General features: G+C 40.4%; 1 protein-coding gene across 2 annotated transcripts in view; it reads right to left on the reverse strand.

Annotated features, from left to right (window-relative positions):
• The window catches only part of TPCN1 (two pore segment channel 1), a 77128-nt gene that overhangs the window by 61247 nt on the left and 282 nt on the right, over window positions 1-15599 (reverse strand). The window contains exons 1-2 of one of the 2 annotated variants that reach the window (XM_075060158.1): window positions 14598-14662; window positions 10533-10655 (exon numbers count right to left, since the gene is read on the reverse strand). Coding sequence is in view for 1 of the 2 variants with exons in the window: in XM_032768342.2 (XP_032624233.1) it covers window positions 14598-14709 (112 nt within the window). In the remaining variant the exon portion in view is untranslated. Of the gene's footprint in view, window positions 1-10532; window positions 10656-14597; window positions 15552-15599 lie in introns of those variants that run through there. The other variant, XM_032768342.2, reaches the window with a different exon arrangement.

Raw genomic sequence — 15599 nt, forward strand, 5'->3', positions numbered from 1 at the left:
TTTAATCCCTGCTCCAGATGGATCCCATGCATGCTTATTGCACTACTATTTAAGGTGCTTAACCATAGGATCAGGTACCATCATATGAATGTTAAAGTACAGTAGGTCTTCTCCAGGCAAGACCATGGCTCTCATTCCCTGCCCCCAGCAAGCATGCCACTGGCTCAAAAAACCAAAACCTAAACAAACCAATAAAAAACCTCAGGTGATTGCTTCCATAGTGCCCAGCCATGATTGTTCCTCCTTCATCTTGTATATGAGAGAGAGAGAGATGTAAATTTAACTGGCAGTCAAGCAGCACTGGTGGTTGTGCTCTCATTGGCCCACACTAACCTTATAACTATGGTCAGCAAATGTCAAACTTGGCAGTGTTTCCAGGTGGGTTTCAGTGTTGTTCCCACAGGGTGAGACTAGTCTTGGAAATGTCGGAAGTGTAGACTATCGTGACTCAGCCAGCATCCGAGAAGAGCGGGTGCCATCTCTTAGCTGGAGAGTCCAGGAGCAGAGATAATTCCAATAGATCCATGTTGGCATTTGGATAGCAGACTTCTTCATGATGCTGATGTAACTTCATCGCTCCTGATGCTTCTTCCTGTCAACAGTCATCATCTCTGTTTGGTTTTGCCTGGATTGAACTCTCTATTTTATTCAGGTTCTACTTCAGGCTTTGGGATAGAAGGGCCTCTGTACTGTTTGCATTTAAGCAGGATGTTGATCCACTACAGTCCAATACTTTTTGCAGTGTCCTTCCAGTGGCTTCACGTGTTTGAACAGAAGGCCCAATAGTGCTGATCCCTCTACTGTGATACCTAGGAGGTGGCTGTACTAAGGCTACGTCTACACTGCACAATTATTTCGAATTAGCTTAAACCGATATTACAAAACAGATCTAATAAAATCGGTTTAGCGCCTCCACAGTGGGATCACGAAATCGACTGTTGCGTCCATGGTCCAAAGTACCATCGATTTCAGGAGCGGTGCACTGTGGTGCTGTTCCTCAGCTATCCCATAGTTCCCACTTCCGTGTTGAGAGCACAGTGCCTGATGGGGCAGAAAACTTGCCCCGGGTTGAAAAAAAAAAAAAAAATATATCCAGAGCAGCCTGAACAAATTACTATTGTAATTTTGGTGCCCAGAACATATAGCGTGTCCCCAATGACAGGCACTGTCAAGCCACGATGTTTCAAGAGAAATAATATGTTGACTTGGAAGGTTAGCATGATATGCAGACAGCGTGTCATTAAAAAGAATGTTGGTTTCAGCCAATCACAATTGTTAGCAGCCACAAAGTATGCAAATCCCTGCCCTCTCATTAGCTAGACCCTCTATAGGCAACAAAATGATGCGGTCACCTCGGTGTCTTTTAATGCAGCTGTCTCAAAAAGATTTAATTTTCAGCTATTTTAGCATAAAACAACTGGATGGTACTTCCTGTTAACAATAACTGTAACCAAGATTATAAAGCAGCCTTGCATTCTGCCTCAGTGTTTAGTCCACAATACAATTACCTCATAAAAATGAGGCACCCTCAAGTTAACATCCAAACGACTGGATTATGAAAATTTTAATTGGGAGTTGAATACACATGCTGAAGGATGAACAGACCCCCTCCCCAGTATGGAAAGCTATTTTAAATATATTATCAACTCTTTTATAAACCATGCTGCCTAATTTCTCATATCAAAAAAAACACCACACACAGAAACTGCACTGTTTGACTAGATGAGTCTATGGTATCTGCGTTAACGTTTGTGTTACACACACTTAAAATATTGGCATGCTAACGTTAAAATGTTCTAGGGAACCAAAGACAATTCTCATTTTTGGTACAACAGTGCTCCTAGTGCACTACTGTAATAGGAGATACCATGTTATCCGATGTACACATTACATTTTAATATTAAATTAAGTTTGTTTAAAGATAAAAACATAAGAAATATCCTTTTACAAACTATCTCCTATCCAAACTTGTTTCCTTGTGGCAAGTACAGTAAATTTTCACACGAAAAAACAATGGAAACGACAGCATAAAAGAACAAAGACAAAAATAAAAACTTAACCAAGCAACCTCAGTTATTGCATTAAGATATGTACAACTCCCTCATGCATCTGTGCTGTTTGTTGCCTCATTTTGGGTGCTGCACTGATGCTTATTAATACACGAGTACTTGTGGCACCTTAGAGACTAACCAATTTATTTGAGCATAAGATTTCGCCCAATCTTATGCTCAAATAAATTGGTTAGTCTCTAAGGTGCCACAAGTACTCCTTGTTCTTTTTGTGGATACAGACTAACACGGCTGCTACTCTGAAACTTATTAATACAAAGAATTCCAACTTGTTGCCTGCTCCCTCACTCTCCCTCTGAGTCACTCTGTGGTTTGTCTCCTGTAATTGTACTGACTGCCCAGTTTTGATCACAGGAAAATTTGATCACTGTTGAATTTTCAAAGACACGTCCTAGATTCACAGCAGCCACGCAGGGCCTACAGAAACGTATTCCCTCTTTCATTTAGCTGGTCCAAAACACTTCTGGAAACCCTAAAGAGTCCTAAAACTACACTACAACTATCCCCGGGCATCACTGATTGAATGCTGACTGATGCTTCACTATGACAGAAGCTGCTACATTGACCAATACAATTAGAAGCTTTCTATGGGCCACTGGTATACACATACTACAGTTTGAGAACCACCCAGTTCATTCATAGTTAGTATATAAAAGTATGAAGATCATTGTTCAATTTATGAGGGGTTGCACCCGATTAAAAAAATATTGTTACTTATCACCAGTAGTTCTCGCTCTCCATCTGTATTCCCTTCACAGAGCCACATACCTAGCCCTTTTCCACAGAACCTTTTTCAGCTTGGCATTCAATTCCTACACAGAGGCTTTCTGGATGTAATATCACAAGGGAAAATATTAACTACTATAAGCAGGGGCAGATTTCAATATTCTTATATCCAAAGTCTGATGACAAAGTACCTGGTCCTCTCTGCATTGCTCCAGTTGCTGATGTCAGATGTTGTTTGAATTCAGGGGATTCTGACTAGCAAAATACATAGTCCCACTTATTTCAACAAGTTGGGGTACAAAAGGCAAACTAGATCCTTTTTGCATATATTTAAAATCCAAAACTACTTTAAGTTTCAGATCTTTTATTTTGACCATAACAGATCAAAATCAATCCTGCAAAAAGGAGAACCCTCAAACCACAATAAAAATATAAAATTAGTCTCCATAAGTGATTTTGATGGCCATTTTGTCAGTTCTTTCAACTGGTAGTATGCTTATGTAATCCTATTAGACCTCTGAATTCCCATTATAAATACATACATAAATTCTTATACCTGACAAATCTTAACTCTTGAGGTGAAGACAGGGTCTGCAAATTTGTTTCCAACAAGGAGGGGAAAAAAAATCAACTTAAGTTGTAAGATCCATGTTTTCAAGACTACTACTGAAGCATACAGCTATCCTACCATGTTCAGCAGGAGAAAGGCAAGCTGCCTCTGACAGTATAAATGCAGAAAGGTAGTCAAAGAATGCATGAAACAGAGTTTTTAATAGGACTGTCAGAAAGACAATATCTGAACTCCCCCACTACTGTCCATCTTTAATACAGTAAGTTAAAATGAATGTTAGATATTCTCTCCAGTTTTGCTGCTCACTTCTAATGTAATGCTTTCAGATGTCAGCACCGACTATTTCTTAAGATGAAATCAGAATGAAGTAATCCAAAACGGGCAGTGAAAAGAAAAATGTGATAGTAACATCTGAAGAAAAATATAGACTGGAAAAATCTGAAATTTGGAAGTTTTGTGGGAAAATCTGCATTAATCAGTAAAAACGGAACCCACAAGAACCTGTTTATAAATTATCTCTCTGCTAGCGAAACTCAATTTTACAAAGTATACACCCTTAATTATAGTGATAAATCTCTGTGGTATTAAAAATATGTTCCAGCTTGCGATACCTGTGGAACACAACCATTATCACCTCCTCTTCCTTCTCTACTCTGGCAGAACTGGGGAAGAAAAGTTGCTAATAGCCCATGAGGCTGTATAAAAAGGAATAAGGAGAATCCCTGACTTCTTATCTCACTAAACTGCTGCCCAAGAAAAATAAAGAGGAACTGCGTAAGATCAGCCCCAACAAGATTTAACAGGGAGTAAAGATACTATCTTGCAGAGACTTACCCACAACTGCAAGATTTATAAGTTTTTTTAGGTCATGAGGGATCATTATAAATATCTAATCTGACCTCTTGCGTGACTCAGGTGATAGGACTTCCCTGAACTAACTTCTGCTTATCTGTGGTTGCTAAAGCATATAATTTAGAAAAATATCCAATCTTGATGTAAAAATTGCTAGAAATGGAGAATCAACCACAACTCTTGATAAAAAAAAAAAAAGAGTTCTTGTGGCACCTTAGAGACTAACAAAATATCTCTTCCTACTGTATTTTCCACTGCATGCATCCGATGAAGTAGGCTTTAGCCCACGAAAGCTTATGCCCAAATAAATTTGTTAGTCTCTAAGGTGCCATAAATACTCCTCGTTCTTTTTGCTGATACAGACTAACATGGCTACCACTCTGAACTCTTGATAAGTTGTTCTAATGATTAATTGCCCTCACTGTTAAACTTTTTTCACAGTATTTCTAGTCTAAAATTGTCTAACTTCAACTTGTAGCTATTGGCTCGTTATACTTTCGTCTGATAGTTCGAAGAGCCCTCTAGTACCAAATTTCTGTTCCACATGCAGATACTTACAGGCTGTGATCAAGTCACTCAATATCTTTCTCTGTGATAAAGTAAATAGATTTAACTCCTTGAATCTTTTGTTGCAACAGACAGATTTTCCAATATTTTAGTGGTTCTCATGGCTTTTCTCCTCTGAACCCTCTCAAATGTTTCAACATCCTTCTTGAAGCACAGACAACAGAATTGGACAAAGTATTCCAGTAGCGGTCACCCTAGTGCCAAATACAGAGGTAACATGAACAGGGGAGCACTGAGTTTAAACATCTAAGGATCCCATTCACCTTTTTGGAAGCATTGTTTTAGTTTCTTAATCAAAATATCATAATGCTACCAAGTCAACTGCCCTACAGAAGTCTATTACATCAAACACTATTCTCTTTATTAACGAAACTTGTAATGTCATAAAAGGATGAGGTTAATTTGACAAGATTTTTTTCCCACAAATCCATGTATATTGGCATTAATAAAAAAGTTTGGTAACAGCTATTCCACTATTTTACCTGGGATCGATGTCAGGCTGATTATAGGCCTATAATTACCTGGGCCGTCCCATTTACTTTTTTAAAAATATGGGCACAACATTAGCTTTCTTCCAGTCCTTTGGAACTTCCCCAGTGTTCCAAGACATATTGGGTCAAAAAAAAACCAAACACCAGCATTAACGTTTCAGAGAGCTTCTCATCCAATTCTTTTAATATATTTGGATGCAAGTTATCTGAACCTGCTTATTTAAAAGATGTCCACCTTTAACAGCTGCTGTTTAATATCAACCTTAGTTATTGCTGGAATGGAAAAGTGTATCAACATATGATTTGAATACATCATCTGGCTTTTCCCCAAATACAAAACAGAAATATTTACTGAACACTTCTCCTTTCTCAGCATTAATGAAAATTCTACCATTTCCATTTAATAATGGACTAATCCCATTGTTAGCATTCCTTTTTTCCTAATATACTTAAACTCATCCATATTATTCTTAACTCTGCTGGCCACAGATATGTGTGTGTGTGTGTGTGTGTGTGTCTTTGTGCTTTACCAGTTTTCTAGTTTCCTAACTTCTAGTTTACATTCTCTGCTACCAGTTTTCTCCTCCCTCCCCTCCCATTTGTTATATTGTTTATTTTATAGCCAGTTTTACTTTCCCAAAAGCAGAACACTTAATGTGCATACAGGTTGCAAAGCAGAGTCAAAGAATAAAGTGACACAGCCACGTAACACCCAGCAAGTTTGCAGTAATTATTGTCACATTTCCCGTTGTTCTGGAATGACCACCACACTACTAAGTCTCTGTCCCACCCAGGCATCAGTAAAGAGGTGTGACTGTCCAATACAAGGCGTACTTTCAAGTTTCAGTGATGACTTACTGTTGACAAATTAATAAAATAATCAACTCGAGTTAGCAGTGTCACCTTGTAGGAACATTGCGTGAAGAGGACAGCATTTGGACCGTGAATGGCCTTCCTCAAGATACACTTTTGTGAGGTCATTATCAACTGTGGTGCCAAGTGCTGCTCATCTCACCCAGGCAAGCAGTCCCACTGACATCAGTGGGACAATTTACATGAATAAAGCAAGCAGGATTAGACTATGGCTCAATACTTCAGTTACTACTCAAGAAGGCACCAAAGATTGATTACCCCCTCTCCCCCCACGTGGCAGTCCCGGTATTTTCCCCTTAACACATCTGGTCACCCTAGTAGAAATACCATTCTACTCAGACCCACCATTTTTCCTAGGATTCCCCCACCCCAGCTTAGAAGTAGTGCAACATACTCCTATGCCTTCTGGAGCCCAATGATTGCAGCTGATGGATTGGAAAGGATTAGCTCCGGAGGAGATAATGCTTCTCTTTACCTCCTTACATGTCTGGTTCTCTCTTAAATGGCAATATAATCTGCATTTAGAAATGGGATGAGGCCAAACTCACTAAAATGGCTGGGCCCTGGAGATTTTTTCATTGCTCCTACATATGGAATTATGTGCTCATGCCTCAGTTTTATGAGCATCGCCCTCATTCAACCCAATGCACAGATGCATTTATGTACTCCATGCAATACATGTAATGGGTTACATTATCTTCCTGTATGCAGCTTTTCCCCCCATGACTGGTAAAAGTAAATGCCACAAACTGTATTTTGTTCTCATATAAATAAATTCACAGAGAACATCAGAGATTACCAGATTATGATTTACAGAAAAAACAACAGCATGTACCATATTTGTTTATATTTCCAAGGCCTCTCTCATCCTAGCATCTGAGTGCCTCATATCTACTTGTATTGATATATGTTCCATAATTTTTTATTTCTTCTTGTGCAAGAATAAAAGCATTGTTATGAATAGGTTTCACCAGGTCAGGACAGCTCTCACATGTAGTAAGCAGTGTTTTTTGCCTCCCCAATGACCTTGACACAAGCCTCTTAAAATTCTGATTTGATCTTAGGTTTGCAAGAGCACCTCTTTGTCATCTGTGAAGTTGTCCACCATCAATACCGAGCAACTTAGGGTTGAACCAGAGATATATTTTACTTTCTTTTCCCCAAAGGGAAAGAGTTCCCATGTCTCCTCCATGGCATGTGGGAGCCTGAGCTTTCCATTCGAACCCTCAATGGGTACCAAGAGAATCCCAGAGCCACTCCACAGTTCACGTAAAGTTGCACTTAAAGAACTACTCAGATTTATATTCTAGGATGAACATTTCCTTTTTATTAAACACATTGCACAATCGTGCTATAAACAACACATGGAAACCCTTGGAAGGTGCAGATCTAAAGCCAGAGCCTGCAGAGCAAATGGAGACCTCTCAAACTCATTCCACTTTCCCCATTTTAGAAAATCAGAAATTGAGTGTTCTGGCTCATAAATTCTACTCCTGGTGAATGTGAGCTTAGAACCCCAGAAGCAATAAAGAAAAGGCAATCAACAACAACTCTAACCACTGCACAGATGCTGCTGTTTAGTTCATACAGCGCTTCTTAAAGCATTCGGATGGATAAAATGGGATTTCAACGCAGGGGGGCTGAGGGCAGCAGGCAGGATCCCTCAGTGAAGACACCAAGGGCAAAGGAAGTTCTGAGGAGCATCATATTGGTTATGATGAGTTAACTCAGCATGCTCAGCTTTTGTTCATTTTAATCTGCCAGTAAGCAAACTTGGCCATACCCAACATCCTGCTTCTAAAAGGCTCTAAAAATCCACAGGAACCATAAAAAAAAAAGAGGAAAAACAAACTGATGTCTTCCCTGGGAAGCCATGAAAAGCTAATAACTATTTGTTTCCAACTGTTGTTGGGTTTCCTGTTGTCATTTCAGAATCACAGTCTGAATGTTTTCTAGCTCTTTAAAACCTTTTATAGTTCCAGGACCACCTGTTCAAATACTTTGACACCACTCCACACGTGCACTTCTCTGTGCATCCCTCAACACAAGCCATCAGCCTGGGAATGAAACACTTAACCTGTTTTTCTATTCTCCTATCAGAGCCAAGATGTGCTGAAGAAAAATGCAGATAGCTTTCTCAAACCATCAAGGTCATTGTTGGCTTCTACACAAAAGGGGAGATGAGTGGCTTCCAGATTCTTCAATCCCCATTTGTCATACCCTTAATGACTTATGTTATGTGTGTATAAAACTGGATATGTGTTTATAATTCTGGGGGTAGAGTGGTGAAGAGAAGGGTTTTACTTTGGCATAATTACTCCAGGGGGAATTCTGTGCCAAAAAATTGAAAATTCTGCACACTATTTTAAAATTTTGCAAACTGTATTTGTCAAAACACTATATAATCATGCCAGTTTCAATTATTTTGATAATTTATTTCAAAATACCTGTCAGCATATATGTCTGCTGCAATACAGAGACACAAAAATTCCTCAAGAGTAGAGAGTTAAAGAAACCCCATGACAACCCAGTTCCAGCTTCTCTTCCCCCTACCCCTCAGAGCTCAGCTGGGGGGCCAACTCTCACACCCCCTACTCCTCAGATGCCAGCCATGGGGCCCTCCCCGGCCCAGATGCTCACACTGCATATTCCCCAGAGCCCAGGGATCCAGAAGAAGAAACAGCTAGATGCCGAGTCCCAGGCTAGCACGGCGTCATGTCACCACCTCTTTCCTTTAGGGCATGCTGGGAACTGCAGTTACTGGGAACCCTCCAGTTCCCTCCTCCTCCCTCTGACCATTTCTTCTATTTGTGAGCTGGACTCTGCTGGGTCCAGCGGCCCCTATTGGCAGCCAACATCTCTGCAGAGCATTTCTGTGGGGCAATAGGGAAATTCTGCACACACAACATTAATTTCTGCAAAATTCTGCATGGCGCAATGATGCAGAATTCCTCCTGGAGTAAATAATGGAATTCTTTATAACACACCATGAAATGATCTTGTGCATCTTACTTCTGTGCAGCACAAGTAGGATGGGGAGCGGGGAAAAGTTGGATCATTCAAAATACCATTGGGGGACAGACAAGACAGTCACTTATGAAAATTATACTACATTCAACAGTGCCGCTGTTCTTTTTCAACAAAGTGTCCTACTGTGAAAGGCACAATGTCTGAATTAATGTAGATCAAGCCCCCGCCCCCCCCCGACTGAAAAAACAAGACAAACACAGTGAGTTCATGCTAACTGCAAGACAATCCTTCATAGGACTTGATTAAGTTGAGAGTTACTCTTCTATAGTTACCATGCACTGTAGTCATACATTACTTTTTTTTTTGGCCACAGATGCTTTTGTAATGCATGGACATCACATTAAATTCAAGAGAGAGTATATATTTAAAAGAGTAACAATATTACTCTCTCTTACTACAACAATTATGCATAATTACAAACCCATACACAAAGCACTGCTGTCTCACTAAAGCAGAGACACAAGGAGATGATGTGTTAGGAGTCTAGCACACAACTGTGTATTCTTCAGTATCAGAAGACACACAGCAGCCCCTGAATGGAATGCAAGTTGGAAACCAACCTTTCCAGACTTCATCTGAGTTTACAGGGCATGGGCACATCACACCAATGCTCACAGTGACAGGGGAACAGTGTTGAGAGAGAAATCAGTACATTCTGATGTTTCATGTGCCGATTTCTTTTGCTGTAATTTCTATCTCCTACAGCAGTGTTTCCTCAACCTTTCTGTGCTGGCAACCTCCCTATTTGAAAAAATTGAGACCCTCTACCTACCTTAAGCTTGGCTTTCGGCTTCAGCCCCCCCCTCTCCCCCCCCAGCTGCTGAAACCATGTAAACTGGCAGGAAGCAGGGCAAAAGCCAGGGGTCCTGCAAAGCTATCTAATGCTGACTGTGTTTGCAACCTCCCTAAACCCACTCTGTGACCTCCAATAGGGGTCATGAACCCCAGGTTGAGACACTGTCTTAGGAAGCCATATTGGAGACAGCTTTCCTTCTGGGGCAATTTGGTTTTCTAAAAAAACAGTTCCATTGTAAGTTATCTGGGCTAGATGCATGTTATAAAAACCCCAGCAGACATTCAGACTGTACAGTTGTGAGTTTGGGAAGAGATTTTTATCAGTTTGATGCCTCTCACTGAAAGTCAATGGGAATTAGGCACCGAACTGCCCTATGCACTTTGGGGGGAAAAAATCTCACCCTTAAATAAATATAACAGAATAAAAATACTTCATCACCACAAAAAAATTAGTCCTTCATAAAACATTAGTTACTCCTCCCAGACCCACTATGAGGTAGGTATAATACACATTTTACCAATGAGAAAACTGAAGCACGGAGAGGTTAAGTGACTTACGCTAGGTCAAAGACGGAATCTGTGGCAGAACTGGGGCTGGCACACCTAAATTTCTATCTCTCAGTCCTGTGCTCAAGCCATGATTTATCTCCAAATGAAGTAGCTGAAGCACCACTACTGGAACTATTTAAGAGGAGATCAGTGGTACAAGAAGGCATGTTATAGGAAAATATACTGCATGATATGTAGAAAGTTTAAGATTCTGCTGTCAGATCTCATGAATTACCAGGTCAAATGCAACCACCGTGTCTGCCCTCACTTCCCCCCCCCCCCATTACTTTAGTCACAGTCATCAATTTCCACATAATCTGTGCGCTGAGTCTGCAATGTCACCTTTCAAATCTCTCACTGCCATTTGGATGATCAATATCTTAATTTCCTGGTAGGTTTTCAAAGTCTGCCACAAAACTAACTTTTAGTATCCATTTACTTTCAAAGCCAGTGAAGTCAAAGACCTCCTTGACAGGGAATCTGTTTTGACAATGAACAGAGTATAAGCAGAAGCACAGATACTATAATCTTTGGCAAACTATTTCCAGAAAAGCCAAAAAGCTGTTCCCTACTTGTTCTCGCTAGGAACATCAGAGGATGTGGTGCAATTTCACATCTGGGGAACTCTCATTCAGTGGCTGCACTATAAAAGTTACATTATTAGATAAGGATATTTCCTAAAGAGACGCTAACTGTTCAGATATGGTATCCCTACTAAGTAGAGAGGGAAAATCCTTTTTCTTTCACTGCTGACACAAATATGTACTTGAACCAGAATTTACACAAGGAAATTTGTATTCCTTCAAGCTTTATGCGGATTACAGGAGTCAGGAAGTGGATATTCACATCCCTGAATGCTTGTGTATTTCAGCAGAACTACGTCAACCATTCCTCGGCTAGATTCCAGCCCAGTGCTTTGGGCACGTGCCTACAAGTGGATAAGTAGATAAACTGGTTTATTGTACATGATGTGCCCTTATTCCATAATTATACTCTAAAACTATTCTGAGTTATTTGAACAGAGCATCAGCCAACTGCACATCTGACAACTTTGCTGAAAGCCTCATTACAGTCTCCTAGTTCCTTGATAGGATTTTTCTAATATCAAGACCAGACAGTACTTGATAAAAACAACTCCTTTATTCCCAATTTCTTATGGAAGTGTAGCACTTTCTCCAATACTTTGAGAACCTGTGATGAACACAGGTACTGCAGCACAGCTTCTTATAACTGAGGAACTTTGGATTCATAATCTTCAGGCAGGAAGGTTATGCACCACTGTGCATTTCACTGTGAAGTATCTGTAGCTTCCTCCTTTGCAAGTCTTATGCCATAAATTTCAGGGTGGCCCAGAACATACTTAGAAGTGAGCTTGGGTAATAATTCTCTATTTTCCATCCATTACAAATTAAACAGAATGGCTCAGGCTTTCCAAAGTTTCCTTTGATTCACCTTTAAGTAGAGCCCAAGTTTGGAAAGGCTCAGCGTACGAGTGTTTTTGCAAAATTACAATTGCCTGAAGACAGCACGCTTCATTCAAAATCTAGAGTGGAGGCTGACACTTCTACTAGAATTTATTTTTGCCTCAGTAGCAATCAGTGTTTTTCTTGTTCAAACCAGAGCTTGACTTTTTCCACTAGCTATAAATCCACTAGCATGGAAGTATTGTGGTAACACAGTACAACATTGTTGCCTATGTAACATTTGTAGTGTATGTTCTGCTCTGAATGCACTTGGACCTGCACTGCTAGTTGATGCAACAGGAATTTCCATATAGAAAAGTACATCTTGAACCTCAATAACATGAGGGTAAATTATCATATGTATATGTATGTATGATTTGTTGCCTATAAAGCTCAAGAGAGAGGCTGCCCAATACTTGAAAGACTTATATATCAGACTTTGAGATATGATGAAAATTTTAAATTTTAAAAATGTTCTTCCATCAGTAGATCTCAAAATGCTTTACAAAGGACAGCAGTATCATTATCCCCATTTAACACATGGAGAAACCGAGGAACAGAGTAGAGAAGTTACTTGCCCAATTTCACCCACTAGGACAGTAGCAGAGGCAAGAATAAAACCTCTATCTTCTGAGCCCGAGTCCAGTGTTCTTTTGACTAGGCCAGCCAACTGTTTAAAACAAGGAACTAAAAGTCAGGAGGTCCTAGGCTATTTTTTCCACAACTGTTAGTGACTAACTGTGTAACTGAGTAAGGTCACTTAATTCCTGTGCCTCAGTTTTTCCCCACAGTAAAACGAGAGTAATAACACTCATTTAACTCACAAAGGAGTTGTGAAGCTTATTAGTGTTTATTTAGCACTTTGAGATCCTCAAATATGATGTGCTAGGAAAGGACAACAAATTTCTTTAATCAACAGACTCAAGTGATGACAGCACCTCTCTCCCCTGCAACTGCTGGAGTTTTGAATACTATCAAGTCTCACAATTCTTTTTGTTCAGACTGCTGCCTGCATTGTGGGAAAACCTCAATACTGCATCTGTTAGGATCAAAATTCTAGTCAACTTTGCAGAATTCTGACAATCTGGAGAGACAGAAAACTGATAGCAGCCTGGAAGACATGATACTTTAGAGTACAATACAAAACCCTCCCTTTCTTAATCTCAGTCATTATAAGCCTTTTATGTACTCCTCACTCAAGTGTTTTCCTCTAGTCAGTGTTTAAATAATTAAATAGACCGGTGACATTGTCTTTACATTCTTATTTTAAAAGGAAATCCAGCTTCTATCTTCTCATTTAATTTTCTTTAAATTCCAACCTTGTAGCATTAACTTTATCCAATAAAAGGTCCTTCCTGCCCACCCCTCCTGCGACAGTTTTAAGAAACACACCCCTGTATTGAAGTTATCATTTTTAATTTGTATCACGGTTTTGAGCAAATTGGCATGTAGCGACTTACAAAATATTGCAGTCTCGTTTTTACAGACTAGCAACACTAATAAGCCCCCCTCCCCACAGGTCTGAAGGCCCAGTTGCAACAGAGTTAACATGTCCCCAAGTTAAAAAGAGTTAAACAAGGGCCTAAAAACAGAAACTATGGTTCTGTGTTGTGAAATAGATGGGACCTAACTGTGTTGCACCCACATACTTGAATTATGCTACAACGTTGGGGCAGATCAGAACTATAACATGGTTTGGGAGTATGGGTTAAACCTTGGAGATATTCCATCTACACAGCAAAATGGAACTGTTGTAACTCAAGGCTTCTCAACCTACAGGTTGTGGCTAGGTGCCAGGAGGTTGAAACCAGGCGGCTCTATCCATATAGTTAGAGGGAACAGGACTACTGGCTACATTGTAAGGAGCAGTCCCAGTTTAGAAAAGGCTGAGAACCACTGTTTTTGAGGAAACACTATGAAGTAATTGAGCCCCCCAACATGGTTGTGTTTACACTACAGAAAGGCCCTTAGAAATCTGAGATGAGAATCACTGACAGGTAGACCTTGTCATGCAATTCCTCAGAATCCTTTTAGTTTTGCTAACATTGCTAGGATTAAATTCACTCATGGAGGCGGACAGAGATTGAAAAGAAAGCAGGGAGTAGAAAACAAGGAAGGAAAGAGGTCTTTTGTTTCCTTTTGGTCCTCTTTCCCTAGAAATAGTGACTGCTTCTACTCACAGCTTTCCCCAAGCATCCACAAAGTGAAACAGACATCTCTAGTCAACTTTAGAGTTATCAACAGGGTTCTGACGCAGGAACTTCAATTTGCCGGCAAGAAAGTCCCAATTTATTACCTGAAAGTATCAAAGGCTGCATGACACACAGACTCAAATAAAACCCAAATCATCTACTCCTTGATCACCCAAGACATTCACTAAAGTTATGAGAGTTTTCAGTAAACAATAAAAAAATTCCTAATAGGTTTTTTTGAGGCTACTCTGAATACTGTGAGTGATTAGGTTTTTGGTAAGATTTCAGGCTCCCACCAAGAAGAATACAGAGCAACTGCTATAGAAAGAAAAAAAAAAAACAAATAAAAAAACACAGACCACAATTATGGCATCTGACTGAAAATAAACTGTGCACTCCAAAAAACAAAGTGGTCTTACTTTCATTAGGCAGGTCCTCCCGATCCAGCTCCTCACTGGGTGCTGAGGTGTTGCTGCCACTCTCATCCAAAGTGAGAATGAGGGGAACATCATCATCCATGCTCACAGCCATTCTATTTCCTTTCAGGCTCCTCTTCCAAGAACTTTAAATAATGTCTTTTGCAGTTCACCTTTCAAAAACACTTTGTCAAAAATATTCCTCAGAAAGTCCTCCATCAGGTGCATCTTCTAGACTTAAAAATATGCAGAAAGATACACCCATTTCCAGGGAATCTCAGTCCAAAAAAAGAATCTACCAAGCTGTTTGCTAAGAGTGGTGCAGAACAGCAAGTTCACTAGCAACATTAGTTTATATCCAGCCACTGGCTATTAAAACAAAAAACTTTATCTAACTTGAGCTACTTATGCGCAACCACAATACTCACGATCTTAGCTGCAATAGTCATGATTTAATTTAGAAGAGAAGGAAAATAATTCCAGATAAATCCTTCAATGTTTATTAATAACAAAGAATAGGCAGGAACTACATATATGGAGTTAACTTAACACTGCCACTTTCATACATGGCTTCAAATCCCAAACTATTCTGTTTTTCCATTTCAAAACTCCAGCCTCCAAGCGGGGAAACGGGAAAACGAGTCCGATGAGCGTGCACACTCATGAATTCACTAACCGAACTTTTCCTCGACTACACTTGTGAATCCCTAAGAACCCAGCAGTCAGCCTAAAAGTGGCTTCCTAGTGCTGCCACCCCTCAACGCGGTTATGGGGGGATTCTTTTCGGGGGGCCGAGGTGATGGCTGGGGCTGGGGCGGAGGTAAGGCCGGGTCAGGTCACGCGAACAGTAACAAGGTCCCAGGACAAAGCGTGCAAATGTGCATTTCCGGGTAGCTGTGCCCCGCGCCCGAGTGAGCAGCGCCCCCGCCGAAGGGAGACGGGGGGGCTGCTTTGCACCTTGCCTAGGAGAGGCGCAGGGATCAGCCCCGCCGAGCTGACTCCGCA

Source organism: Chelonoidis abingdonii, chromosome 22 (assembly GCF_003597395.2).
Source record: "Chelonoidis abingdonii isolate Lonesome George chromosome 22, CheloAbing_2.0, whole genome shotgun sequence".
Taxonomy (NCBI): domain Eukaryota; kingdom Metazoa; phylum Chordata; order Testudines; family Testudinidae; genus Chelonoidis; species Chelonoidis abingdonii.